This window comes from Trachypithecus francoisi, unplaced genomic scaffold (genome assembly GCF_009764315.1).
Source record: "Trachypithecus francoisi isolate TF-2019V2 unplaced genomic scaffold, Tfra_2.0 Lachesis_group13, whole genome shotgun sequence".
In the NCBI taxonomy this organism is placed as follows: Eukaryota; Metazoa; Chordata; class Mammalia; order Primates; family Cercopithecidae; genus Trachypithecus; species Trachypithecus francoisi.
Genome location: NW_022681458.1, coordinates 11,587,795 through 11,613,276, shown reverse-complemented (window position 1 = coordinate 11,613,276; position 25,482 = coordinate 11,587,795). Strand labels below are relative to the sequence as shown.

Here is a 25,482-nt window from a genome sequence, read left to right as displayed (position 1 = left end):
ATCCCTGGGGCAGAGCAGGTGGCTGACAGAAAAGGATATTTCAAAATGATGAAACAATATTAGCAAAAGCATCAAACATCAAAACACACAACTGTGGAAGATGGTCTGGAATGTATAGAAGGACGTAGAGAGAGATGAAGAAGATGGTTTACAAGCTTGAACCAAAGCATCAAAGCAACTCCTTAGCATCTGATAAAGGTACTTCTTTATAAACACTACAGAAAGTGGAGGGAAATGGTTTCACCTAATCACTGATATTTGAGTTCATTTGGCCTTGTTCCCTACAATCTGCTCACATCCAATGTGAAAAAGACTGCAGAAAAATGAAATAAAAGGAAAAGAAGGTATAAACCAAATGATGTCTTCCCAAATAAAAAGTTATCCAAACAGCATCTGTCCAAACAAACATAAAAATTCCCAACTTCTGAGTACTCAGATGTGATTTTTTTTAATCACAAAAAGAGTCTTTCTTTCTTAGGACTCTTGGCAGTTTTCAACACATGCCATTGGACAAAATGCTTTTATTTAAAGATGGGCTAGAAAACCATCTGATACCTTATCAGACTCAGTATCAACTGACTGTTTAAATCAGAGGACTGTGTTGCTTTCAACATTATTGCACCAAACCACAGGAAAAAAGCACAAAGGTTCTACAGCAAATAAAAAAGCTCACAGCATCTAGGGATATCACATCTTCTACATCTGCCATTATTTTAAACTCAGCACCTGCGGTAGAGGTGGCTGGCATGATGCTGCCAATTTTCTCGTTTTCCTTACTGACAGAACTCCGATTTGGTTGGGGACAAAAAAGTGCCCAGTCAAAATATTTTCCTTCCCAAGCAAATATTTGGTCACATGTCACGGTTCTCATCACTGAGGTGTTAGTATCCTTCTGGGTAGGACTCGAGGGAAAGCTTTTGTTTACCTAATAAAAACCCAGTGACGATGAAGACCCTCGTCTTTGCCCTTTACAACGTCTTAGGATGGAAGTTTCTCCTGTAGCAACATGGATCTACTTGGCATTTAACTGATTGAAACCTTCCTGAGCACAGGGAACTCTTCTTTATACCCACCTTAAAAGTCAGTTTGGCTCCTCACTCAAAAACAAAAGGTCAGTCAACATTTGCTGAAAGCAAGCGAGGAGAAATGAACACGAGGAGAAGCACTGTGACAAATCCAAATCACAGTCAGTGTACTTTTACCCTACGGTAATCTGCATCAATCAATTCAAGAGTGCCCAAATCTTTCAAGTATCACTATCCTTTTTAAATCCAAAACGTTGCTGACCCACACATAGTACTTTGATGCTCAATGATTGAAAATGTGCTTAAAGTCCAAAAGCCACTGTGAATCAATAATGATTTCAAATAAGTATTTCTTTTAATAAAGCACACAGGATTAGAAAAGTAATTGACATATTTGCAAGGTACTGTATTTTTTTTTCAGTGGATAGGAAATGTAGAATGCAGAGAAGGTTAACAGTGGCCTGGAAATCATTCCATGGCTCTCTTGAGTTCCAAGATCCGTTGGTCAAGAATTACTAATCAATACTAAAAGCACTGCATGTGAGTCTATTCCACTGTCAGTACACCACCCAGAACCCTCAAAGATGTGAGTTTTAACATAGCCATGACTTTGCCTTTCATTTTGGCCAAACTTATTTTCCAATTTCTAAAGCAGGCTTCTGCTCATATTTATCATGTGAAATTTTTCTTAAATGTTAACACTTATGAAATCGTTATGCTACATAAAAATTCCTCTGAGTGTGAGATACATGAAGAAATGCATGTGATGAAAAATAATGTGCTCTATCACACATTTTCATATTTACCATTAGGCATTAAAAGCTTCAAATCAAAATTAAATGTCCTATGTAGGGGCCAATGATTACAAATAAAAAGACAAATAGCATCAGTTCCTTAAATTAGCAAAAGCAGGCATCTGCTAAAGTTCTGAGGTGGACATTCAGTACATTTTACAAGAAATCAACAAAATGTCCATTTCTTCCCGTCCTTGGATCAAAATAAGTCCATTCGTTCTCTTCATCTATAACCCAATAAATAAGTTTTGATGGCCATCTAATGCAAAGATAATGCCCTTTTAATCATAAGCAAAAAAAAAAGAGAAAAGTTTAAAACAAAACAAAACAAAAACAAAAGCAATGGCTTTGAAGCAACAGCCAAATTTGTTTTTGTCCAATTCGTTTGTGTCTTCCAGCTCACCAAGAGCTTACGGCCACTGAAAAAGGAAGATGAAAGAAAGGAGTGGTGGTGATGGCCCCTTGGGAAAGCAATAAAAAATGTCTAAAAGGCTCAGCAGTTAGCAAGAGACTTCAAAGAAATCAGGAATGGAAAGAACTTCATTCCCATTAATTATAGGGAAAGGAGGAAGAGAGAAGCAAGAAAGGAAGAAAGTTGTTTTTGTTTTTGTTTTTTAAAATTGGGGGCAGAAAACACAGATGCGGTCACAAATAACAGAGCAATTCCACCTTACTTGCGAAGTTGGGATCCCCGTAAATGCTAATTAATTTTTATTTCCAAAAGACTCCCTCTAAGTTTCATCGACTGCTTGCCTACTCCTAGGACGTGCCAGCACACATCCTTTCCAGTTCAGAGCAAATACATATCTCATGGGCCGCTCCTGTTCAGCAAGGGCATTGAATTACATTATGAAGAAAAATGCCAATTCTCTGGGCCAAGGAGTAAAGAGATCAGCATTGAGCCTAAGCTATTTACCATTAACACAGTAGAGAGGAGACATAAATTAGCAGGTTTTTAAAACTCTGTATTCTTCTTTCCCTAGACTGCCTTACTTCCAGAAAACCCCAGAGCTGTATCACTCAGTCTGTCAACTTCCTAAAACAGATATTGGCCCGTACTCTATACCTGAATATTTAAATATAATTTCCCCAAGAAGATTCCCACAAGGGGAATACTAATTTGAATTTTCTTTGGTTGCACAACACTTCCCCAAATTTGCACTTTTGCAAAGCCATTCATTTCCTACAAAGCATCAAGTTCCTAGAGAAAAGACAAGGAGGTGGGTGGGGAAGGGGGTAGGGGGTGCCAAGCTAACTAATGCCAGATGAACTTTCCTGGATCCAGAGGGCTTTGTTTTGAAGATTTCTGCCTTGTGTTAAATCAAAGTAGCAAAGCAGGTCTTGAACACTGGGGAAATACATTCTCTACCCAGAAGGTCAGGACTGCCAAAGTTGGAGGTATTTAACTTTCCGGGCTAAAGAATCCACATTGTCCTAGAGTGAACTTAGAGAGCCATTCACATTTTTAACCAACAACTACAAGTGTGTCTTAAGAAATGAAGCTCAGACAGACTAAGGCCATGTCTTCTTTGACTATTTTGGCCAAAGTAGCTATTTGCATCCCTGACACTATTTCCACTCCAGGCTCAGAGATAAGAGGGATTTGTTTCATAATGTGTACCAAAATTACTTTATTTGTTTTGGATGCAGTAAAAGCATCATTACTTAAAATGACACTCTGCTTTTTCAGTGCAGCAATTTGGCAGGAAGGTGAGAGTGACATCCAAGTTATAAAAATCTTAAGATTTATAGGAGATGCCAATAGCAGGACTACACCCTTATAAACAACAAGGACCAAAAAACCTTTCTCCAAAGATGGGCCAGAACCTGGAAGCTGTGGGCCAGTACTATGGTAAAATGAGGATTATCTTCATTCAAAACCACTTAATTAAGTAAGGGTATGTGCTTAAGAGAAATTCCAAGGAAAAAAAAAAATGCACCCTTTCTCCATCCCCCAGTTGAGCATGCACAGTTTTTACATGGAAGGGTACCCATATACAAGGACACTGTGCATCTATGGGTTTCTGGCATCTTAGAGAGCTTTCAAGCATGGCTCCTTCACTTTCCCCAGACATATGCTCTGCCCCACATATTACCCTCTGTGAAAGAGAATTTGAAGACTGAACATCATTTGGTTCAAGGGAAATGTTACCTGTGTATCATTCAGTTCTATGGTTGCAAGCAATAGACACCAACTCTTGCTAACTTAAGCAGAAAGAAAACATATTGGAGTAACACTGAATTGAAAGGAGAGGGAGAGGATCCAGCTCAGAAAGGAGAGGAATAGAGCCACTCCCAGGGTCTGGGCAGCAGGACGACAGATCCTCTTCGGAAATGGTTGCCAGCATTATCAGCTCTGACTACTTTGTCTTTTTGTTGCCCTGCTGAGGATTCCAACTCCCAGGAGAAAGTGTCTAATCGATCTAGTTTGGGTCACACATAGTCCCCGTGGCTAAAGAATGGCACATTCATTAAGAACAACAACAACAAAAAAAAAAACCCTCCAAAATTGAATGGAGTCTCCCTACTGAAGACAGATAGAATCGTTCCCCAAAGCAAAATCAGGGTGTTGTTACCAGAAGATGGGAAATGAAGCTGAACCAAAAAACAAAATCAAAAAACACAGATGTCCACGTCTGCTACATAAACAGTCTTAGCATTCCTATTGAACTGTTTATTTTTTCAACTTCTAGGGACAACTTTGGCAAAAACTACAACTAATGCTATTACCCAAGTCTGTGTTACAATGTCCCATATAAAGAACCACATGACAAACCCCAGGGGCTTCAAGTTAGAAAAACGTCAGGGCTCCAGATGAGCCAATATACATTCTTCTATTAGGCCATGAAGGTTAAGTAACAAACTAATCATTTTTCTCTTTTTCCTTGGGCTGCTAGGAAGCTCAGACCTGAAAGTTTTAGGCTGAGTTATGAACTTGGTTATAATTCTAGTCTAGGTGTTCAGGCACAACTAAATTCCTCCTTTCATTGTATGACTGGTGTTCAAGGGGTTTTATGTTTAAATGATATGTTTTAATGTTTAAATGATACATTTCTCTTTTATTGACAAGTACTTCAATTTTCCCTTACTAACCAAAAGCCAACTTTTTCAGAACTATATAAGGGTCTAATGTATATCTGTATTTTCTGAGTTTGTAGTTTGGCCAGGACTTTCATATTCTGTGGGCAGCACCATCCCTTTCATTTTCTGCTACAGCAGAAATAATAAGCTTCTGCAGCAGAAACTATTTCAGATGAATTTCTGGTTTTAAAAGGTGCTACAGGAAAAACAGATGAGATGAGAGAGAGTATGCACCCTAAATCTCAATGAGATTAGAGTGTGCAATATTTTTTCAAATAGTTATCAATAGAGCTCACTTTTTATGGGAAGGGGGTCGAATGGAGAGCAATAGACAACTGTCTCAAGTCTATAATAGACAGCCTCATCCAACTCAGATGGATGATGGACATCTCAGGGCCTGAGATGCACATAGCATCCATGCTTTTGTGAATCAAGTGGATGGGTTGAGGGTGGGAGGTCTAATTCACTGTTTTATAGCTCAAGCCACTGTGTGAGTCGATTCCAAGTACTTTCACGCTAAAAATCATCAGAATCCTGTAACTGCAGGAAATGGGCAGCGTTAAGTAGACGGGTTCCACACCTGACAGAGTAAATGAAAGTAGCAGTAGGTTTGCTCCCAAGATGACCAGTAAAATGTCTGCAAAGTGCTTTTGAGTGTTTTTTGGTGGAAACGGGGACTCTCTAAATAGAGAGGTATTACCACCATTATGGATGTTTTTCAGTTTGGGTTTTCCGAAACAGCATTTGAATTGTTCTTCCACGGGCTGATAATCTGTGAGGAATATGTTGAAATCTATTACATTAAAAAATTATTCTCCATCCTCTACATGTCCTCCATTTTTGGAAGTAATCTCTTCCAATGTTTGGCAGTACAAATCCCCAAAATAAGCCAATATCATAACAATGAGAAGTTTTAGTTGCCTGGCGTGGGATATGTAGGAAACAGCAATCTGCATTTAGTTAAAAGTAAAAGAAGCCTCCCACTTGTGCCTGGAACCCCTCCCAGATGCTCTAGATTAGAAAATAGGATAAGTCCCAACACTTCTAGTTTCTACGCATTGGTTTGCCCAGGAGACAAGCAATGACCACGGCTCCCCACTCCAATCATGAAAACTCCATCACACAGCTCTCAAAAGAGAGGGGACAGAAGTTGGCCTCCATGTACCTGAAGGTTGGCTGCCAGTGCTGTGCTTGGAGAGCAATGAATGGTCCTAAACAAGTAAAATCAGTTACCACTTTCACCTTTAAGAGTCAGAAGACCAAGGATCTGGTTCTGATTCCAATACAAGGTGAACTTGAGAGGCAGCTTTTCCACTGGCCAAATGAAGGAGCTGAACTAGATTGGTGTGTCCAATTCAAATATCCTCAGGGCTCAGGAAGCTGGGTGACTCAGTGAGATGCACCAAGGAAAGCTCAGGACCAGCTGGAGGCCACATCCCATCCAGATGGAACAGCAGCTGTCCAGTGGTCGCTGTTTGAAAATTCAAGCCCTCCATGATCTGACATTTTTCAAAAGAATTAAGAAGTCCAGATTTTCTTAGAAATTCCTCTAATTTTCAAATCCTGGACATGAATTTGTAAAGATTTTATATATTGAAGGAGCCAGAGGAAATATTTCTGCCAGCTAGAGCCAAACCTCAGGCCCACAATTTGTCAACCTAAAGGAGTTCAAGTATTGAAGCACCCTGGACAATGGAATGCTGCTTTACAAAGGAGCAAAAGCTGTCTTCTTCCTTCACTTGGAAACTCCCAGGGCACTGGCATCTTAAATGCTACAAGAAGTCTTGCACTAAGTAATCAGCCTGACTTTGTTTCATTTAAGGCTTCCCCAAATTATTTAAAGACTGAAACTTCTGTGGCAAGACTCATGAGCAACTCACTGAATTCACGGAACACGCTTTGGGAAACAGCATGAAACTTCTGTGGCAAGACTCATGAGCAACTCACCGAATTCATGGAACACGCTTTGGGAAACAGCAGACCTCTATCATTCACATGGCTGTAAAGTTCTATGCTTTTATTCCTAGGGTACCCTTGGATCTGAAATAGGGGGAGACATTAGTGTTTAACTGACTCCCAAAGATGTGCCAGATACTAAGCTAAGCTCTTTGTAGTCCATATCTCAATTAACATTCACGGCAGTCAGGAGCTAAGTGTTATAATATTATACTTAAAGTTGAGAAAATACAAATACAAAATACATATCAGAGGCCGTGAGATAACTCCTAATAAATGAAGCAGCAAGATTTGTATCCATGGGTGCCTAATTAAAAAACCTACGGTCTTTCCACTGTTTAACAGTCTGAATGGGTTACAAGTGGCCTGACTTGTAACCTAAAGAAATATTCTCATTATCCCCATTTCCCCCAAACTGCTTACCCCTGTGGCTTTAGATCTGCTTTTATGATCCCTTAAAGTGTCCAAGCTCTTCCTGTAAAGGGCATTGTTTTTCCAGTTAAGTCAGATAATCACCAAAGCATTTAACACCTGAGCAGGGTGAGCATGTCATGTCTTGACTCCAAGTACTAATGTATTAGTATCCAACAACTGCATTCAGTGGCTCATAGATAATTACAGTGGAGCGCTCATGTGCCAGGGACAGTGCTAACTGCTTGTGTGACTTCCTCTAGCCTACCATTTCTGTCTTTCTTTGGTGCACATCCTTTGCCCCTCCGACTCTCCTGTCCCCTCTTCCTGACTTTCTTGTCCATGTGATGTCCCTCATTTTAATATATTTCATTTCTTTCCTTCACCCTCAAAATAGAGTTAGAAGCAGAAGTACAATATTTTACTTGCTGTCCCAGGATAACCACACATACAGGTTGACAGGAGACTCGGTTTCTGCCTGCTGTTCCAGTTAATTGACAGTGCATTCATCACCTTGACAGGGCCCCAGACTGGACAATATGCCACATCGTTTCCTTACATATTTATTGAACAAAGTCTGGAACCCCTCCCAGACGCTCTATATTCCTTACCCTGGACCTTAAAAGAGGTTGAGTTGAATGTCTCAAATCTTCCTCCTTGAGGGGTAAAATGTTTTTAAACTACTAGATTAAAGTCATTTTGTGAATGTTTCTCATCAGCTTTTTACTGAGGGTCAATGGTCACTAGTGAAGCTATTCCATCCTGTCTAGTTTTTAGTTGCCATATTCCTGAGAAAAACAATTGTCTCACAAGGAATCCGACCCTACGTCTGCTACACACATTAATTTAATCCACAAACTAGAATCAAGACCCGCTAATGGTTTTGCATGATGGATTCGCTCTTTGTTTTCTGTCACGGGAGGAAAAATAACAAGAAGGCAGCCCAGCCAGTCATAGGGGCCACATCCCAGAAATTTACCCTTTCAATAGTAATATCTTGTGAGTCTACCAGCCATGGAGGCTGGAGCCAGGCACTGCAATACAGGGCTGGAAAAGGCCTCAGAGGACTGAGCCAGCTGGGAGAGTCAGCTGGAACACCAACACGCTAGAAAGGGGAGAAAAATGCATGAACTGGGAGCATGAACGAGAAACAGGGCCATCCAGAATGGGGAAGAATCAACAAGACAACGTGAACTTTCCACCCTTTGGTCTGGATTTGTTCTCTTGCTCAACCACTAGTTTAACTAAGATCCTTAGGCAAATTGAGATGGATGAAAAATGTCATTTCAAGAACTAAATGAACAAATGTTTTAAAAGAAGAGAATGCCAAGAAAAATTATAGAGTTCATTATTTATGTTCTGGGTTAGAATTTTTATTTCCAGTAAAAAGGAAATGGAAATGACAGGGAATTCTCAGGAGTGAGAACAGAAACAGGGTATTGTTTAGTTCTCTTAATATCTAGCACTATGCCTGGCAAATAATGAGGATTTCACATACACATTTTTAACAACTATATAGAGATATAGTTGACATATAATAAGCTGCACAATTTGATTTGTTTTAAACGTATGTATAAACCCATGAATCCATCACATAATCAAGATGTTGAACAAATCCATCACCCCCAAAACTTATCCCAATCCCCTTTCAGGCCCCTCCCTGCAAGTCCATCCTCAGGTAACTACTGATCTGAATAAATCATTTTACCTTCCCACCAGTAGCATACGAAAGTTCCTGTTTTTCCACATCCTCACTAACAGTTAGCATGGTCATAGTTCTGGTTTTTCTTTTTCAGTTGTTTTAATAGTTGTGTAGTGATACCTCATTATGATTTTAATTCACATTTCCCTAATGACTAATGACATTGAACATCTTTTCATGCCATCTATAGACCTTAGTTCAAATCATTTCCTGGTTTTTAAAAATTGGATTCTCTTTCTTCTTATTGAGTTTTGACAGTTTATTTATCCTAGATCTAAATCCTTTAATACATATATGAGACATAAGTATTTTCTCCCAGCCTGAATCTTACCTTTTCATTCTTTTATCCATATCTTTTAAAGAGCAGAAGTTTTTAATTTTTATAAAGTCCCATTTTTTTCTTTGTTGATTGCATTTTTGTCATTGTTCTAAGGAATCTCTGCCCAACCCAGAGAAACTCTGGGATGTAATGAATATGTTCCTCATCTTGATTGCAGTAATGTTTACACAGATACACACAAAGTCACAAAGATTTTCTGCTGTTTTTGTCTAGAAGTTTTAAAACTTTAGGTTTTATATTTAGGTTTATGACCCATTTTGAGTTAATTTTTGTAAATGGCATGATGAATGGATTCAAGTATCTGGGTTTGCTGATGTTGTCACTGTCATTTTGCATATGAATATCCAATTATTCCAGCATCATTTGTTGAAAACACTATTATCCTTTCTCCAGTTGCTATGGTCTAGACTCATATATTAGAATCCTAACGCCCAAGGTAATGGTATGAGGAGATGAAACATTTGGGGAGGTCATGGGAGTGAAGCCTTCATGAATGGGATTAATTCCCTTACAAAATAGGCCTAAGAGAGCTCTTCCAGCCCTTACCTCATGTGAGGACACAGCATGAAGGCACCATTTCTATGAATCAGAAACAGCCTTCCCCAGACACTGAATCTGCTGGCATCTTGATCCTGGACTTACAGCTTTAAGAACCATGAAAAATAAATGTAGTTTCTAAGCTACTCAGCCTAAGGAATTTGTTATAGCAGCCTAGGCAGACTAAGACACTAGTGAACTATCTTCTCTGCACCTTTGTCAAAATCATATATATTTCTGATCAAAAAGCATAATAACTCTCAGTAAGAGCCCTCATTGACAGCTGCTGAAATATAAAACATGCATACTCTTACTCAGCCATATCAATTTTGGTAGTTCAGCCTAAAGAAATATAGGCAGCAGTAGGTCAGGATATATACAAAAATTTATAGCAGTATTATTTATAGGGGAAAAAAACAGAACATGAACACAACCCAAATACTCCCTCATGGGAGAATGGGGGAATGAGTAAATAAATTAGAGTCCAGCTTCATCACAAAATTCTACACAGGTACTAAAAGGAGTGAGTTGGAGCTATATATATTGACCAGAAAAGACACCCAAAAAATACTGTAGAGTAGAATTTTTTAAAAAGTTGTATATATGTGTGTGTGTATATATATTTGTGCATGTGTGTGTGTGTATATATATATATATATGAAATTCATGAGAAAAACTAAACATATGTCTATACATATCTATACATATGCAAAAGCCTGGGGAAAGTCTGTGGAAAAATAACCACTAGATAGATAACATGGGTTTCCTTCATGGGTAGAATTGGGAATTGGGAAAGGCACAAGATTACTAACTTCTTTACATATTTCTAAAGTGACTAATTTGCTATGCTAAGCAGACATTATTTGTAATTTTTAACAATCAAGAAAGTAGTAGGCAGGACATGGAGCAGATGTAGAGAAAATTCTGAGTGCCATTTTTTTTTTCTTTGGTGGCTGGTCAAGTAGGGATAAATATCTTGGTGACTGGTAGATACCCAAAAGAAAATTCTACACTATTACAGATTAAATTGCATCCCCCTAAAATGTACATGTTGAAATCCTAACCCGTAGTACCTCAGAATGTGACTTTATTTGGTCAGCAAGGTATGATCAGCCACTAACTCAATATGACTGATTTCCTCATAAACAGGGGAAATTTGGACATAGAGACACACACACAGGAAGAACACCATACGAATACTGGAGTGATGATGCCACAAGCCAAGGAATGCCAAAGGTTGCCAGTAAACTACCAGCAGCTAGGAGAAAGCCAGGAGCTGTGGACAAACTAACTCACAGCCCTCAGGACAAACTAACCCTGCCAGCATCTTGATTTCAGACTTCCAGCCTCCAGAACTGTGGGACAACCCACAGTACCAGTACCACCCGGTTTGTGGTACTTCGCTATTACAGCCCTAGGAACGAATACATTCAGCTACCAAGAATTTATGTTCAAAAGCAAAATAGCTACCACCAGGACCAGGCCCCATAGACTCCAGCTCAGTTCCTAGGAAACAACCTCAGAAGACTTAGAAAGGAAACAGCAGTTGCCACTGCCCACATTATAGGTGGCTTGTACAGCAGGATTCCGCTCTCACCTGAGGAAAAGTAGGCTCATTCCTGATGTGAAACCATCAAAGCATGCAGTGGGTGAATCTGTGAGTTTATTCTCAGACCCACAATTATAAAGCAACTCTGAGGAAAGGTTTGTCATGAAAGGATTAGGATGGATCTAACAATTATGCAGCTCCTTTCCCCTGGTAACTATCCATTCCCCTCCTGCTCCCATGGACACAGGGGATATTCCTTCTGGAGAAGAGAATGAAAAGCAAAACAGCATTTTAAGACCAGAATGACTCTTCACTCTCAGAAAGAGACACTGACAGAGCAGTTCTGCAGTTGGAAAGGCTCCCTGCCTTCATCTCAGAAGGACTGGGAACATTTGTGCCTTCCTGGCTGTAACAAAAAAAGACAAGCTTGCCCAAGAAAATAAGTATTATGACATGGATTTTTTTTTGTCTTCAAAGTGAGTTCCAGAATAAGAATAGGCTCTTCACTAAAATAATTTATACAGTTATCAAATAAAAAACAAAATAAAACACCAAACTGGGTACAAATAATCAAACTGACATACCATGAGGCTCACCTGGGGGCCAATTTGAAATATATTTCTTTGTCAGCTTACAGGTTTTCCTAGTCAGGAAGAGGCAAATCACAGAGGCTGCTACCCAGAGAGCCTACAGGGACTCTGAAAACTTAAGATTGTTTTGAGGATAAAATCCTTACTACTAGTCTTCCTTTGGTGTCAGTCTGTCTGGAAGTTTCACTGAGGTCCACCTCAAAGTGACTATGTTTCACATTCCAGCCCATAAGTTTCATCTCCAAAGTGAACCATCTTCAGGACTGAAGCTCATGTACCATATTTTCCAGAGGACCTTCCCTGAGCAACACAGCATGTGTTACACTCAAGGTTTGCCGCCTTTTCCTAGGATGTTGTCAACCAGAAGGAAATAAAGGAGAAAGAAGCAATAGCTTAGTTGTTTTCTTTTTTTTTTTTTCAATCCACAGTAGATAAACTCACACTCGGTATTAAAAACAGGATTCCTGATAGACACATGCATTTTGTCCCAGTACGTGAAAGTTGGAGATACCCACACCACAGAAACAGAGTGATCAAACATAGTCAATAGGCTATATGGTTTCACTGGTGTAGTAGCTACCTAGGGCTGTTGTAACAAATAACCACAAACTGGGTAGCTTAAAACAACATAAATTTAATGTGTCACCATTTGGGAGGCCGGAAGTCCAAAATGGAAATGTTGGCAGGGCCACACTCCATCCAAAGGCTCTGGGGAAGAACACGTCCTCGACTCTTCTAACACTGGGCAGTTTCCAGCAATCCTTGGTGTTGCTTGGCTTGTGGTCCCATAACTCCGTTTTCTGCCTTGATCTTCACAATGGCCTTCTCTGTGCCTCCGCTGTGTCTTCAAATCTCTCCTTGTAAGGACACTAGTCATTGTCTCTAGGGTTCACCCTAATTCAATATGACCTCATCTTAACTTGCTTACATCTGCACAAACCTTATTTCCAAATAAAGCTACATTCACAGGTAACAGGGGTTAAGACTTCAACACATCTTTTGGGGGAATACAATTCAACCTTCAACAATGAGTAACATGTGGAGGCTTGGGTTTGAATCTGAATTTTGGTCCCTTAGTAGCTGTGTCAGTTAGGAATGTCAAAGATACAAGTAACAGAAGTCCCCATTCACATATGGGCATAAACAAACGAAAGGGGGTCATATTCTTCTCATATAACTCTTGGTTAGGAGGTAGGTTCAGGTGCTGCTTACTGATCCAAGTCCTTCCATCTTATCATGCTAGCCTTCTGAGCGGACTGGTTTTAAGGCTTGTCATTTATTGCTGCAGAATCACTACATGGTTGCTGCAATGCTAGACATCACATTTATGCTCAGGGCAGCAAGAAGACAGAAAAGGGGGAAAAGGCTATTTCTCCAAGAAGCGGCATTTGCTATTCATGAAGGTAAGGTGTCTTTAGTATATATCCTCTCATATCCCTGTGGTTAAAAACTGGTCTCTGACAATCCTTGGACCAGTATGAGAATATTATCATGGCTATAGAACACCCACCCTCCAGCCAAGGTATGACCATCTGCTGCCTGAAAAAGCTGGGGCTTCATCCGCAGAGACAAAGGTGAGATGGAAGATGTGTCGTTAACGAACGCAAGCAAAAGTTATCTGTAGTCTCTGGACAATTGTTACGTCATCCAGAAAAATGAGACAACAAAATCTCCATCCCTTAGAATTTTCTCAAGGATTAAATATGCTTTTTCATATAAAACAAAATGTCTGCTCCATGACACAAGGGGTGCAGTGCTTAGGAGTGCAGACCCTACAGCCAGTCTGCTGGCTATGAACCCCAGCTCTACTACCAAAGGCTGTTGGGAGGACAGGTCAGTGCTGGGAACATAGTAAATGCTAATAAAAAGTTGGCTGCTATTGTTATTAGTACTGATACTACTACTAAATAAGCCTGCAATGAATGGTAGCTGGTATTTCTTGATTTTCTCCATACTTGGAAATGAGCATGGCTGGAAAGGTAAAAATCACCAATAAAACCCCTGATTAAATGAGAGTCTGCCAGCAGCACTGCTAGAATGGAAGGAAATGTTGCTTCTTGGACCCTGACCACAGCACCCCTTCTCTGTGCCCTGTTTGAGAATACTTGCCACGCTATATAACCTTCTAGCTCTGGATAGTTGGGAGCAAACATGCATTTGACGGTTTTCAGAAGGGCTTCACTTACCTAAAATTTCTTTTGGAGCAGTGGACTCTCAATAGTATACATGAAATTTCCCGATAGTCAACTTCAGCATGACTTCCCTTACTACCTTTATAACATGAGAGAACTAACACTGCATCCTGACCTTGAGACCACTGCCTGGCAGAAACTAAAGGAGACATAAGAGGTATGTCAACTCAGACCATTTTCAGGATAGCCACACCTAGGCCTCTCTAAAACAGGGACCAGAGTGATCAAGAGCCATAAGGTATGTGGCCCCCAAGCCCCAGCCCAGCTCACCCATACCCTAACACCCACTATCATATGTGAACCTCCATCATCTTCACCCCCAACTGTATAGACAATTGTATTCTATGCATCACACTTTCCTATACATCAAGAATAAAAGGCGCTTCCCCAAGTGAGGAGACACAGACAAGTGGACAGTGAGCAGGCCATTAACATACTGGTTCTGGTTTATAAAGCTGAGCTAACCAGGGATCTTCTTCATATGAACAGAAACACTGAAAGTTACAATCATACTAGGAAATATATATTAAGCCCAACTTTGAACAATAAGGAATAGGACTGTGAGTCCCCTAAGTTTACAACTATGTCCTTCTTCTCACCCTTCACCCACACCGAGCATAGTACTTGGGACGTAGTAGATGGACAAGAAAGATGGACAGAGGGAAGACAGGAGCTCAGATCTAAACTCAAAACTCTATTTCTACAGTGACCAACCATAACAACATTAAAAAGTGCTTCTGTTTATTGAGCACCTACGATACGCGACATACCAAAATCTCTGCAAAGCACATCTCTCTATTTTACAGATAGGAAAAGCAAAGCTCAGAAAAGTTACAAAACTGAAACATTGCTAGTAAGCCATTGGGTCAAAATTATTTATAAAGAGACAGACCTGCTTTTTTTGTTTTGTTTTGTTTTGTTTACCCAAATGATTTCTTACTCAGAAAACAACCTGACTAAGAAGGCCATTACTGGAGCCTCCCTTATCAAAGTAAGAACTCGGTTGAAATGTAAGAGGGCAGAGGAATCCCAGGCCATCAGGCAAGGGAAAGAAGACCTCGGCCAGATGATTGATCCACGTGGCATCAGTATTAAGTGGAAGAGCACGTCGAGATGCTGGAAGCATTGAAATATGCCAAAGTCACAAAACAAGTCTGTGTCTTTTCCTGACACCTTCCTTTTGCAGTCCTTGGCCTCAACGGTTGGACCTGGTGAATACACTGAGGCTTTATCACTGATTAGCAGCTAAATAGGGATGACAACTTTTTTTTAAGTAAACACAAAATGACAGTAGACTAATTCCACTAGACTTTAAGGAGGTCTTTGGACAAATGACTCAACTATTTCTTCTTGCTCTACTTATATAAAGCCTCTGTTTACATTTGTGTCCATGGGGCTGAAAGAAGCACACTGTAGTCATTTAGTGTTTCTGGACTAGTTTTATTTGCTGACCACTAACAAGTCTCTGAACTGCTGCTATTCACAGAATAAAATACCTTGTGGAAGGCAGTCTGATCTCCAGTACCCTGGAAGCTGTAAGGCTGATTCTCCCAGAGTCTCGTCCAGGGCTAATTTTCATGGTAAAATGCGGTCAGTGTGGAGGGGTATGGGAGGGACCTAACCTGGAACATCAAACAAAATGCAAAAGTTGCCTAACACTCCAAGATAACTCAGTACAGTCAACACAAAACAGCCATTAGGCCATGGTTAAGCAAGGGGCACAGAGTTTTTTCCCAGGCTAGGATTTTGCAAATCACTTGGTAGAGATTTGCTGACAAACTTGGAGAAAGACTCAATGATGTAAGATAGCATTTTACTCCTGAGGGAGACTAAGGCCCTGGATTAATGACAACTCTGAGTTTTCCTTATGAACAATAAGGCCCAATGTTTTGTGCTTACTCGACTACAATTGATTAAAAGAACAACAAAATCTAGAATGGGTTTAGTGAGAAACCTGTGCCTCTGTAATAACAGCTGTTGCTTTTTTCTAAGCAACCACTCTGAAAATCTCCAACCTCCTCCCTCCTTCTCCCCATTTTTTTTTTTTTTTTTTTTGTCTAAACTTGGAATGAATGTGTACGCGATCCACCCTAATCATCAGTGTTCAAGGTCTCTAGTTTGGATAAATGCTATGTGCTTCAGCTGAAAAGCTCTTCAATGGCACTTGTGAATTTTAACTTCAATAGGAAACAGCAGCTTATGTGCCATCAAAGATTTGAGCCACCAAAAACAGAGTATCCTTTGGTCAACCCACTGCTTCATCAAGAAATAGGACAGTAGCTTCTCTGAGCCCACAAGACAGTCATTGCTCTAACTGTATTTATTAACAACAGCAGCACCAACACATATATTGCACTGTGTCTGTCTTATCCTTCTGCACTATGGTGAAGTGCTTAAGAAGTAAGGACTGGAGCCAAACTGTCTGGTTCAAACTCCAGCTCAGTTCATTTCTAGCTGCTCAACCCTGGCCAAATCACTTCAACTCTTTGGCCTTCAGTTTCTCTATAAAATGGGAATAAAAGTGGTTACAGGATGCAAATGAGCCAGATCGTTAAAATAAAGCTCCTCAGCACAGTGCCACACACAGTGCCTGCACCACAAAAGCAGGTTACTAGTATCTTCCCATTCTTATTCCTTGTTCCTTCTGTCAATTTGAGCAGCCTGGAAAAGTGTCAGATTTGTCGGTTTTCACCCTGCCTGATGGGCCGGGGCTAATGGTGTCCAGTTGATGTTTTAGAGGGTTCTCCAGTCTCACTTCTCAGGGGAAAAGTGAAAGTGGCATCATCATAGAGAAGAAGAATCTAGAACGATCCACACTCCAAGTCAAGACAAGATCTGGTGAGATAATCCTCAGAGGAGGACTTTGCCTCCTAAAATCCCCAAATAGCATTTCGCTGTAAACTTCAACCACTTCCTCAGCCAAAAATTTCAGAAGAAACCAAAAGAAAGCTTGTTCAGGATGTGGGGTCCTCCCTACTCTTCACTGTGTTTCTCCCTCTTGTGGAAGTGCTAGCACACAGACATTGGCCACAATGAGAGTGAACAAGGAAGTAATGGAACAGAAAAAAATTGCCCAGGCTGCAGAACTCAAATCTAGCTTCATGAATAAAAAGCTCTGTTTCTTCTGAATCTGCATGGAGAAATGGTAATCTCAGTGAAGAGGGCTAGATGATTATATTGGAACCTTTACAGAATGCCTCATGAGAAGATGGTTACATGTCAACTTCACAATTAGAACCTGCTAGAACTTGTTTCCCATACATGCCTATCACATTCTACTTTATCCTAGTAATAACTACAACAAAGACCTTAAGGAGGTGTTGACCTCCTTCGTTTCCAACTCAGTCTTGATTCATCTTTCTCGTTCTATCAAGGCCTCCAGAAAATGCATCTGGTAGCTCAGTGAAGGCCTTTGCTCTGAGAAAATACTTGTTCCTATGGATGGGACACACTCTTGCATGGATGGGTTTGTCACTTCTAAGGGATCCACCCAGTACAGTCATTAAGTCAATGCAGAAACCCATACAAATTTTAAAATTTCTAGGCCAGAGGTAATCTCATCTCTATTTCATAAAAACCAATACGGTTTTTATTTGTTCCGAAAAGTCTCCTTTACTTTTCTGAAAGGAGTCTGTTTCAAATCTGCTTCTTTAAAAATTTATAACTCTTCTCAATCCCTTCAAGAAAAAAAAAAAAAGTCTGCTGTGCAGACGGGAAGGTGAAAAGAGAAGAATTCATATTTATTCACTGTCAAAAGTTAGGGTGGTACATGAAACCTTCACATCCCTTTTGATCCTATTATATTTCTAATGGCAGAAGCTCCCAGCGAAGGCTCAAGTGGGATGCAACACAAGTTTTAACATTCAAGGGAGCAGATGAACTTGCCTCGGTTTGTGTGACTGAATGAGAAATTACCCAGTGCAGCCCTGCTCGGGGCAATAGTTCCCTTTGCCTGTGCTGGATTTGGGTCGGTCAAACAGCTAAACCGCAAATCAGAAAATATCAGCATCATTTTGTGGGGACACAGAACTGTGGGTAATGATCACGATAATCAAACCTGATCAAAGATGCCATTTCCTGAGCAAGGGAGCCAGTTGCTACACTCAACAGTCCACTATTTAGAGGGTGAAAGGTCTATCACATTCCCCTGGGACACAGACTTCTCAAACCAGCCTCACTGAATATGAACTATATCATCAAGAAAGGGTCTAGTTATTTTCTTCCATCCCCTCTTCTGATTCTAGGTATTAATAAAATCAATTGACTCCTTAGTCCTATTAGGAAGTTCTGGAAATGTTTCCTTGAAGAATTTTCTTCACTCTGGCTCATCTTAATTAGAATGTTTGCATTAAAGATTAATGAGAAAAAAAAATTAATGCGGTTGAATGAGAAGGTTTAAAAAGATTTGTGAAAGGCACATGGAGCTCAGACACCGTTAAAGAGCAGGGCTCATTCTCAAGTTTCCTATCCAGCACGATATCCACTGCTATCTCTGTGGCCACAGAGCCTGGGAGTGGCAAAGTGGCGTCTCACTGAGGAATCAGACAGGCATGTTTCTATATCATGGTGACAGGAAAAGAAAAGGAAAAAAACCCAGGCAGCAAACAGAGATTGTGACGAAGATAACCACAAGGAATGTAAATAAAATATTATAAGCAGCTCACTCACCATCTCACCCTCAACAGCTCTCTGAGACGCAAAAGTAAAAACGTACAAATTATGTGTTTTCAAGAAGAGTCAAGTAAAACTCTTTGGGAAGAAGCCATGGATATAAGAGATTTCTTTCCGCATTTGTCTCACTTCTCTAATCCCAAGGCTTGAGACGTATGTACTTTCAAAAGAGACTCATTGAAATTTGGGGAGCATGAAGTTGAGCCCCCTGTTGGTAAGGACCTTCCAACAGTGACTTGGTCTTGTCGGTGATAAGCCCTGTTTATCTGAGCTTTCAAAAGCCTAAAACCAAGTTCTTTCAACATGACACCTTGAAATAAAATAAATGCATTACAAACACAAACTGCAATAAACCAGGCTCACGCCAAAATGCACATGTGCACATTTCACTAAAGAAGGGGGAGACATTTCTAGTGAGGAGCAATCTCTAAGGGAAGGCAAGCGAGAGCGCTCATCTGCCAAAGGTCACCTGCTCCAGAGCGCACAGGATTCCCTAAGTGAAACAAGCCAGTAGGAAGAACCTGAAGAGTCAAAAATCTAGAAACTCTTCAGAGGCACAGACCATGGGGCCATAAAAGCCACCTCAAGTCACGTCTTTCTAAGGACTTCCAAAAGCTACCCTCTGCACATGAACAGGAAGCCTGCCAGCTCCCCTCAATCATTCTGCTCCTTTGGAATAGAAGTTACGCCTTGAACTGAAGGAGAACTTCAAATGCGCCACTGGTATCTGGTGCCACTGCCAAAATACATTTACATCACCTTCTGCCAGTCATTCGGAGCCCAGTGTTGATATTCTCTTAGTAAGACAAGGAGGGGGTTAGGAGGCTGGTCATCCACCTCCTCATCTTCAAGGCTAAATGCAGGTTTTCTTGTTTATTCTACTTGAGACCCTGGGGAACTGGTCTGGTGTCTCAGGCTCTGATAAAGTGAACACGCTCCCCACAAATCACGGCCCAGGGAGATTTGGAAAGGGGCTGTGGGGCATCTGTTTCTGCTAAATGCAATGCCCTTTGCAGGTTATTCCTCTGTATGAGGACTCCTAGACAAAGGTTAGCCTCTCCCTACATCTGAGAAACTGTGCTTGGGGCTTTAAATGTTCACTGAGAAGCCTCTAAGCTAGCCAGGGCCTGGCCTCACTGTCCTAAGTCTTCAGACGCAGCCTCCAATGGTGCTGTATTTTACCACTTAAGCACTTCTTCAAAGTTTACTACGAAACAATGTGGCTCCAAGCTTGCCAAAAGTTTCACTGCAGGATTCAGTGGATTTTATCTGGCAGAGTAGCTGCCCTGACTCCTGAGAATATTTGCCAGCAAAAGGCAGTCCTCAAACCTTGCAACCAGGGCAATCCCAAGGCCCAACGTGTCACTGAAGGAGTTCTTCTGGGAAAGGTCCCTCTTTCTCTTCAATCGCCTCCCGCAAATCCCCAGCTTCCAGAATCCAATTCAAGGCAGTCTGGCATTTCAGGAGACAGCCGTAAAAAACTTTTGATGGGATGACCCAGGACATAAATATTCTTGGCTGAACTTACTTTTGATTCTTAAATATCTGAAGGAGCTTGGGTTTAAGGAAGATAAAGGGAGAGAACCAATGAAGAGGGAAAAATAAAATAAGTAGCATGCCATGACCAAGCCAAACCAAGCTTGATATTTCCACATTATATTGGCAAATGGATGCTTTCACATATCACTTGTTCTGTCTTTCCTGGAGACCAAAAAAAAAAAAAAAAAAAAAAATCTGGATTCAAAAATCCTAACTCCAGACCACTTCATTGTGTCAGTGGAATGCAATCTAAATTGCCAGTCAGAAAGTCCAACCTTATATGTACCAACCAACAGGCACACAAGCACCTCCAAGCCCAAAGTTGTAACGCCTGAACCCATGCGTTTGTCAATTTCATCATCCCCATACCCCCGGGTTCCTGGCGCTGGGTTAAACCGACAGCATCATGCGTCTTACAAGATGGTTTTGGGCAAATCCCCTAAAGTAGGCAGAAGCCAAACCTAGGTTTCTCTGCCCGGGCACCTCCTCCTCCAGGCTGGCCCCCGGCCTCTCGGGTGCCCCTTACCTGCAGGCGCTCCGTGGCCGGCTGCCACATCTTCCAGTCCTGGGGTTTGGCAGAGGAGACGCTGGCGGGACTGTCGATCGCGCCGTGGGGCGAGGGGCTGATGTTCCGCTTTACATCTGGGGTGGGTGTCCGCGGGATGTGCGTCCTGGCGCTGGCCACCGCCGCCGGGTGGGCGCAGGGGTCTGCGAGCAAGAGGAGGAGGCGCGGCGCTCAGCTGCCGGCAACTTGTGGGCACGGCCGCGCGCCGGCTGTCCTGGCGCAGCTGCGAGAGGACTGCGCAGCTCCGCCCGGGCCCGGCGAGCGCGCGGCGGCGGCGGGGGCGGCCGCTCTCTCCTCCCCCGCCGCAGCCGCCCGGACCTGCGCGCTCTGAGCATGCCCGGGGCGGGCGCCCAGGGGCGGCGCGGGGCGGGGGTGCAGCGCGGCGGACTCTAAATCCTAGTGAGGGGTGAATGGGGAAGCTAGAACAGCCGTCCCTGCCCTGCAGGAAGCTCCCATTGGGTTGGGGTCTGGGAAAAGGGACAGACTGGCTGATGGGGGAAGGGCCGGGGGTGGTGGGGGTGGTGGGGGTGGTGGGGGTGGCGGGGATGGCGGGGGTGGCGGGGGTGGCGGGGGTGAGGGAAATTCCTTAAATAAAGAAACCGTAGCCCCGGAGGTCCCAGGTTTCCATATAACAGAGATCTCCGAAGTGCCTGTGCTGTGCTTGGCACTGCGCTAGGGAGACACTTCCATTCATTCTTCCCACTCCAGTTAACTGAGCACCTATTAGGCTCTAGCCCCTATACTGGGTCCTGAGGATGTAGCGACGCAGAATAGAAGACAAGAGAATGTTCCTTCTCTCTGGAGCTTACCTTCTGCTTTGGAGAGAGAGTCGTGACTGAGCAAACACATCAACAAGCCGGTGCTATATCGGGTGGTGATAAAACAGGGCAGATGTGGGAAGAATGGGAGAGGAGAGCTGCTTAGACGAGGGCCCTGGGGAATGCCTGGAGGAAGACCTGAGAGATGAGAGGGGTTGGCCATGAGGAGGCCATGCCTCATGCTGGGCAGAGGACTCAACTCCTAACCTATACAAGGGTGAGGAGGGCCATGCAGACTCCCGCATCACTAACTCACCCTGAGATCTGCCAAGCCCAGCCGGAGGCCCTGAGAACCCAAGGGAAAGCCACTCTGGGCTCACAGGCCTGGAGGTTCCCCGGCTAGTGCTGGCCACCATGAGATGACCTCCTGTCCTAAGCAGGCCAGCCCTTCCCGTGCTCTTGACAACTCGGCAAAATAACTATTAATATTTTCACCACGTGGATCAAACAAATGAGGCTTATAAGGTTTAGGTCACTTGTCCAGGTCACACAGCCAGTGAGTGGCTTAGAGAGTGCAGTCAGACGACTTCAGGGCAGGAGATCTGGCCCTGTGCCTCTAACTGACCACGGAAACGCAGTGGAAAGAGCGTCTGTCTGGGGCTGAGGGTTAAAGGCACTTGGCAAGTCAGGGATACTAAGCTGAGTCTGGAGCTGATGAAGAGTGGGAGAGGAGAACATGGTGGGAAGAACTCACCACACAGAATGACCTAAGAGAGCGGCAGAGAGAACACAATGTTTGTGGGGAGGCCGAGGCTCTTTGCTCCTACAAGGCAGGGTCCTGAGAGCAGAGGGGTGTGAAAGGCATTTCATGCTGAGACAGCTGCACAGCTTGGGCCCTGAGCTACCCAAGCAATGTCAAAATCCACACTCCATGTCTGGAAGGAGGATCTGTCCATTTTCCTTATTCTGCATGAGTATAATGATTTCCAGATTTGGAAGCACTCCAGAATCTAACCCTTAGCTCGTCAGACTCTCCCAGCAACTCTCCGTGGGACAGAAGCCCCTATCTCCCAAGGCTTGGGGAGCACAGCGTTCACAGAGTCACACTGTGGGGAGTCACAATGGCGATTCAGATCCAGGATTCCGGGCAGATCCTTCTGGACCCCGCGGTTGCTATGTTGGTGCCACCAGCCTTGGCAAACCCAGGAACCTCAGTGCCTCTAGGAGCCTCTGGCAAAGCCACAGAGCTGCCTCTGAAGAGCTTGTCTCTGTCTCCCTGGATATCCACAGGACCCTCCCACTCCTGCCTGATAACCATCTGAACCTTCTCAGCTTCTCCTCCAGTTCCTGCTACTTGCTCTGAACTTATTAATAAATCTCTTTTCATGAGGTGTTTGCATGGCAGCCCTGCATGGACATGTGCCTCACATGCTTGGTCATATGGTCTCTGTTTGCTTTTCCAGTAACTCCTCCTGCACACCTCCACACCTACAAAATTCCTCATGACCTTCCCAGCCCCTAGTTCTCTTTTATCAAGTCCCAAAGCAGAAAGAAGTGCAATTCATTACAAAAATCTAGAAAATCCAGACATGCTTATAAACCCCACCCCCCAACCACCCCCACCCCCCCAACCAGGAAGCTAAAACAGGAATATTCAGTTACCAGGGATGTCTTCAGACTTAAGCTCTGAAACCATCCTTAGTTGCAGATGCTTCCGTGGAAAAGTGATCTTGTTTTAAATAGCAGTGGGATGAGATAACGGCCTAAATTCAAATCGCATTAGAGCATTAAATCCTGTCTTCTCACCTCTGAACGTAATTAATTGTTATGACTCAGTAATACAGCTTTTAGTACGGAGTATGGTGCTATTTAAAGAGAAAAAGCTTTGGCTCTGTCAAGATTGCTTTCAGTTACCGTTCCCACTTTGCAAACAGATTTGGTAAAGAATGTATTTAAACTCAAATGGCACTCCTGTTTCAATTACCTTTGTGCCACGAATCAGGAAGCTAGGGGAGGGGTGGAGGAGGGGCAATTGCAGGCTGGTGGGAGGTGACAAAAGGATGGGACAACTCCCACTCATAGATTTTGCTCCCAAGTCTTCCCATTCAGGAGGAACCTGCAATGAAGGGTGAATGAAATAGAGACATCTGCTGGCTAGAGATGAGACCTACATGCCATTCTCTCCCAGCTCTCTCTGTGACATTGGAACCTCATCCTTCCTGGTGAATCTGAAAATGCTGCCTTACGATGTAAGCAGGTTTGTTCTGAGCAAGGAACCACCCTTAAAATAAGCGGGAGGTGTTTTGGTGCAATGAGTAGAAATATTAGGCATGTAAATGTGTGCCTAATTTCATGTACTTAGTCTCCTGCAATTATCGAAACAGGTCTAATCTTGTTAATAAATACCATTTCAAGGAAAATGACAGAAACCAAAACGCTTGACAAGGTGCAGACGTGTTATTCACACGTTTGGTTCAGAAAAATAATTACAACATCCCTAGAAATTGTGTTAAGCCAGATTTGATCTAGTTCATGGTTCTGAGCTCTAGCATAAGTAACCTCAAGGTCCAAGTCAAAGTAATGGTGAATGAAAGTATGGTCCAGCATATCAAAGAAACATTAAAATATTATGCACCATTTAAAAGGATAATTATAAAGTTGTGTTGCAGCTGAAAATGATACAATTATGGTTTTTAGAGTAGGATAAGATGTATGTAATTTGAATATATGTATAAAATATGTATCAATATCAATAAATATTGGAAAGGCACTAGGACAAGCGGAAGACTCAGGTTGAATCCTGGCCTTCGAACTGTCTGCCTCGGTATCAGCTTTTCACAAGTCATTTGCCTTACCGAACCTCAGATTTCTCTTCTGTAAAACAGGTAATAGTATTACTTAATACTTAGGATTTTTGGGAGGAGTGAATGAATTAATATGTGCAGCATGCCTGGCACATGGTAGGTGTGTGGGAAACATTCATTTTCATCCCCACTATGTTTCTTTCTCCTTTTATTATTAGAATGATCAAATTCTCACAAAGAGGCCCATGCTTCCTATGGTTACGCTATTTCCATTGGGAATAGTCATGAGTTTCGATTATTTGCTTTAGATTCTCAAACAAAAGTGACAAAGGATATTAAAGCTCACTTACGATTCATTTTTTTTCTCTCTTATTTGAGATGAGGTCTCATGCTATTGCCCAGGCTGGAGTGCAGTGGTGCCATCTCGGCTCACTACAACCCGACCTCCCAGACTCAAAACAATCCTTCCACCCCAGCCTCCTGAATAGCTGGGACTACAGGTTTGTGCCACCACACCCAGCTAATTTTAAAAATTTTTTATAGAGATAGAGTATCGCTGTGTTTCCCAGGCTTGTCTCAAACTCGTGGGCTAAAGTGATTCACTTGCCTTGCCTCCCAGAATGCTAGGATTACAGGCATGAGCCACCATACCTGGCCCACTTACAATTCTAACTTAAGCAGATGACAGCAAAATTTATTACGGTTGTGTATTTAGCAGAATGATCATTAAAAAGCCCTTGTTATGGTATCACTAACCTTATTTCAAAATCACCAAAACAGCTGTATATAAATGAGCAATATAAAAAAGTCTGAAAATTCATTCAGCCATTTAAACCTCCCACTAGTGATGGAGCGACTGGCTTTTGTCCCTACAGAGTGATAGGAATTTATTGGGATGTTAAGATGACCCTTAACAGGGTAGGACTGGTTCATTCATGTGTTGTGACTCTCCTACTCTTGACCCTCAT

At 42.3% G+C, this 25,482-nt stretch overlaps 1 protein-coding gene across 4 annotated transcripts in view; it reads right to left on the bottom strand.

Moving 5' to 3' along the window:
* The window catches only part of PID1 (phosphotyrosine interaction domain containing 1), a 265,177-nt gene extending 242,385 nt beyond the window's left edge, over nt 1-22,792 (bottom strand). Inside the window, exons 1-3 of one of the 4 annotated variants that reach the window (XM_033229960.1) lie at nt 22,465-22,792; nt 21,762-21,814; nt 20,914-21,095 (exon numbers count right to left, since the gene is read on the bottom strand). In XM_033229960.1, the coding sequence (XP_033085851.1) occupies nt 20,914-21,095; nt 21,762-21,814; nt 22,465-22,580 (351 nt within the window). In that variant the 5' untranslated portion in view covers nt 22,581-22,792. Of the gene's footprint in view, nt 1-15,673; nt 15,800-20,913; nt 21,289-21,761; nt 21,909-22,464 lie in introns of those variants that run through there. The other 3 variants (XM_033229961.1, XM_033229964.1, XM_033229962.1) reach the window with 3 other exon arrangements.
* Between the last annotated feature and the right edge of the window lie 2,690 nt (nt 22,793-25,482).